The sequence below is a fragment of the Glandiceps talaboti genome, chromosome 23 (assembly GCF_964340395.1).
Source record: "Glandiceps talaboti chromosome 23, keGlaTala1.1, whole genome shotgun sequence".
Classification (NCBI taxonomy): Eukaryota; Metazoa; Hemichordata; class Enteropneusta; family Spengelidae; genus Glandiceps; species Glandiceps talaboti.
Window position 1 is genome coordinate 11,293,940 of NC_135571.1, and position 5,000 is coordinate 11,298,939.

The 5,000-nt window shown below is 36.3% G+C and overlaps 1 protein-coding gene across 1 annotated transcript in view; it reads left to right on the forward strand.

Annotated features, from left to right (window-relative positions):
• The first annotated feature begins 433 nt into the window (after positions 1–433).
• Positions 434–5,000, forward strand: part of LOC144452736 (tyrosine 3-monooxygenase-like) — a 21,392-nt gene continuing 16,825 nt past the window's right edge. The window contains exon 1 of the mRNA XM_078143884.1: positions 434–496. Coding sequence (XP_078000010.1) covers positions 434–496 — 63 coding nt within the window. The remainder of the gene's footprint in view (positions 497–5,000) is intronic.

Sequence of the window (5,000 nt, forward strand, 5' to 3'; positions counted from 1 at the left end):
CGTTGACACTACAAATCTCAAACGAGACCGCAACGTATATTATCATCTGTGTTTCTGTTTGTGCTACACGCCAAGGAAAACTACAAATGTTTGTGACGATTTCGACAAGAATGTTGTAAAACGTGAGTTTGAGTTCCTTAATCACGAACTACCTGTCTTATCTTGAAAGATGTGAAGCAGTCACAAATACACACCCCTCTACGGAATGGCACAGTCTTACATTTTGAAGAATTCGGGAGGTATATAAAGCTACCAACCCAATCAATGAGACTCGTCGTTGGATTTGGGTCCATAGTAGTACAACAGTAACAAGCAAAGTTCAACCACGACAAAAGCCAGTTAGTTGATAACAACAGTTTTTATAGCGAAGAATCGAATTCGTCATCCGAAGGTTTTCATCAACAAGTATTGTCGTCTATTTAAAGTTATAAATATGTCTACCAGTAACATCAAACGTGCGAGAATGGGTTCCCAGAAGAGTATTGAAACAGCCATGGTAAGTCAGACAATAAATCTTATTTTTCAACGCCTGCAGTGAAAATAATTTAATACCGCTAAATGAACATATTGATTGTAATCTATTCTGACATTGAACTTCATTAGTCCGTTATTAGTTCATTTCTAAATAAATCACTATTAAGGGGAAACCACCGAAGAACCGGCGAATTACCAACTTACCGACAGATATCGCGTGTTTGATGTATATTTCGTCATCATTTGTATGCCACATATTTGATATTTCTTGTTACCTATGTAAAGACATCATTCTGTTTAGAATTGGCATATTATAAGTATAAACATAACATGCTAATTGAGATTTTGAAGGTAATCTCAGAAGTTCAACATAAAATTTACTACGTGTGTCCTAAGAAAATTAAAGATACCATTCTGTTTTAAATCAGTGCATTTCAAATAACATAAGCCAAATGTGATTTTCAAGACAATCTCAGAAGTTCAACATAAAATTTACTAGGGGTGGCCTATGAAAAGACATAATTTTGTTTTAAATCAATATATTTCAAGTACTAAAATAAATGTGATTTCAAGGTAGTCTGAGAAGAACATAAAATTTGCTAAGATGATAAAAATTCCACAAATACGTGCTAAAGTGAAGACTTGTCGACACTGCGTTGTGTATACTACTTTTATTACTTGTTACTTTAACGAATGATTACATGTAATAACAATAACGGATCTATCACTATGGTGGAATGACACGAAGTGTGTTCTGATATATCAACCTGTGTTGTACTAGGGTAGTGTCTGATTCTGATCACTCCGTCGACCATTTAGCCTAGAATCCATGCGGATTGGATTTTACATTTTGCTTTCCAATCACGAAAGCAAAATTTAAAATACCAATCCGCATGAATTCCTTGCTATCAACCATTCAGTTCAACATAATTTGGAATATGTTCACATAGAGTAATTTCACACAAGTACACATACATATATATACACACACACACACACACACACACACACACATACATACATACATACATACATACATACATACATACATACATACATACATACACACACACACACATACATACATACATACATACATACATACATACATACATACATACATACATACATACATACATACATACATACACAGAGACGCACACATGATTTCTAGCTATTAAATCACATTAACAATTTTTGTAATGAGTTTGGATTAATTAGTGCATTCATTCATGTTACTAGCTTCAGACTATTTTTATGAACGGAGAGCTTAATCGCCTTAATGATGAAATGGTGGCGGCAATGTCATTATGTCATTTTCCAAACAAATTAAAGCAAATACCGCTGTCTGTTCGCATATAGCTGGTCCACGTAATGAAAAAATCTTTCAATATCACACAACTGTATATAATTTAATTTGGAATTTCTTCATTTTTAACTCAAAGGGGGCAATAATGTAGGTTTCCTTGCAAATAGTAAAAGCAAACTCGATTGTCGACTTCCCTACCCTTGGCCCACTAATTACGGTAATTTAACATTAGTAATAATATCAATACCACATTTGTACATATTATTACTGTCGACATTAATTCTAAATTTAACTCCTAACCATCCACCCACCCACCCACCAACCCACCCACCCACCATCGGCGGTGATAAGACGTCAGTGACATTTTCCTGTGTCGTCGGGATGTCCAAGTGCTTTCAATGTTCTGTTTGTCCAAATGATGTAATGTTACATAACTTACAAAAACACGTGGGTTTCACTTCATCGCAAATGACTTTGTAAAACATTAATTTCGAACCACTAATAAATAGTGAATGTGGTATATATTAACCGACTTCCGACCACATTTCCCGTTACTGCCCCCGACTACGTACGGCCAACCGATGAAACTACCCTTCGTGACTTGAGTTATTCCCGGGGAATTATCTACCTGGTATTAAATTAGATCAGATCTGATCTTTTTATTTCAGTAAATCAACAAAATGAACAAATATACGATTAATTAAAAAACTGACACAAATTGTTGAATTACTTTGATAAACCCAGGCTTGTGTCAAGCAAAGTCCGTGGTAGTTTTGATGTATCCGTGATTCTTTTGGATATCAATAAAATAGAGAAAACTTAGAAAAAATGAAAGAAATAGACAGCAAAGTGCTATAACATTACTATTTGCATGCTATGAACCAAACATCACTATAGTACTATCGATCGGTAGAAATTGAAAGCCGTCCTTTCAAATCTAGAGAATAACACTTGTTGAAGTAGACGAAAATAATGCGAAATGATACAGATCGCAGTAATTGGTTGCCAGGCAGTAGTGTGGCTTACTTTCTTTTCTTCACGTTCTTTATGATATGAGGAAAATTAAAATGAAACCTAAAGCATAAGACAAGACATGTTTCTAATATTAATGAAACAACGCATCCTAGAATCTGTGTTGTCCTGTTCTACAGTATAGCCTGGAATCCATACTGTCCTGTTGTACAGTATAGCCTGGAATCCATACTGTCCTGTTCTACAGTATAGCCTGGAATTCATACTGCCCTGTTCTACAGTATAGCCTGGAATCCATGCTGTCCTGTTCTACAGTATAGCCTGGAATCCATACTGTCCTGTTCTACAGTATAGCCTGGAATCCATGCTGTCCTGTTCTACAGTATAGCCTGGAATCTATACTGTCCTGTTCTACAGTATAGCCTGGAATCCATACTGTCCTGTTCTACAGTATAGCCTGGAATCCATACTGTCCTGTTCTACAGTATAGCCTGGAATCCATACTGTCCTGTTCTACAATATAGCCTGGAATCCATACTGTCCTGTTCTACAGTATAGCCTGGAATCCATACTGTCCTGTTCTACAATATAGCCTGGAATCCATACTGTCCTGTTCTACAGTATAGCCTGGAATCTATACTGTCCTGTTCTACAGTATAGCCTGAAATCCATACTGTCCTGTTCTACAGTATAACCTAGTATCTATATTGTCCTGTTCTACAATATAGCCCAGAATTTATGCTCTCCTGTTATACAGTACAGCCAATCCATACTGTCCTTAACCCGGAATCGATACTGTCGTGTTCTACAGTATAGAGTGTTTGTCAACTTTCAGCCCATGTATATTTTGCCTGATAGCATTATAAAAGATCCTGATGCAAATGTTTACCTTCACATGATTTTAAAAGTGGTATTTTTCGATTTTCCACTTTGCCTAGCTTTTCCCCAGTGCATTTTCATAAGTTTGCTAAAACTTTACTGCAATGTAATTTTGCACTCGTTTATTTGAACTCAGAGCTTAAATTGAAATATTCTCTGGTAAAGCTTTTGATTACCATGCTCTTCATAATGTAGGCCTCAGTTTGGCTCTTTAAACAACAACAACAACAACAACAACAACAACAACAACGACGACGACAACAACAACAACAACAACAACAACGACGACAACGACGACGACGACGACGACGACGACGACGACAATGTTTTGACTATACACGTACAGAAAGTCTTCAGCGTTTTAAAATGAATAAAGTGATAGTGGACAACAAATAAATTTAGTAAATTATGAAATACAACAGGTAAAAAAGGGAAGCTTTAAAGTCTACAACAGAGTAAAAATTAAAAAAAATTACTGGTGGTGTAAAGAAAACGTGACAGTATTAGACTCTAAAAATCAAATCTAACGAAAAGGCGGGAAAGGCAATTGATGCAGTACAAAATAGACACAAAACTTTTAGGTTTAGGTCTTAGTTGACGGAATTTCTGATACAGCAGTCAACTACACACTCTCTCTCACACACGTGTCATACTAAATTGTCCTTCAGTGAACTGAAATTCTATTTCGAAACGTTTTATTTTTTATTGAAATGGACTAAAAGTAAAGGAAATAGTAAATAGGCGAAGTCTTGACAGGGTGGATTGTGTCTGTACCGAGTTCCAATTACTACACACAAGAAAAGACTAATAACAGTCAAATGAAAAAGTGCGATGTTGGTCAAGCGAACAGGATATTCGCTGGAAGTTGGGTAATTTTAGATTTGTCCTTCTAATAATGTAGTAATAGGTATTTCAAGACGAGGCAGTTGATTAAATATAGCTAGGTGATTTAATGTAAACTCTGTTTCGTAGGTAAATCTTGTAGTCGTTCCATATAGCTGCCGAGATTATTCACTTGTGTGGCTGTGATCAAGGGATTTGTCTTTCTTTAATTTTTCTTTGATTTTTCTTTGTTAAATAAAACGTATAGCTCCTTATCTGATTATTAGTGTATACATGTAAAGTTAGAAATGTTGCAAAGTAACTCTTACTCATTCTCCTCCCACTCACCCCTTCTTGCTTTCAGTCCCTTAGTCTCCTCTACTTCTCTTTCTCTTGCACACTCGTTTTCTGCCCCCATCTCTCTTTCTCTACCTCCTCTCTCCTCTTCCAATCTCTCACAGCATCCCCCTCGTCTATTTCTCGTGGTCCCATTCCCCCCTCCCCGTCTTCTTCTCCCCTTGCTTTTATCTACACATTCACCCCT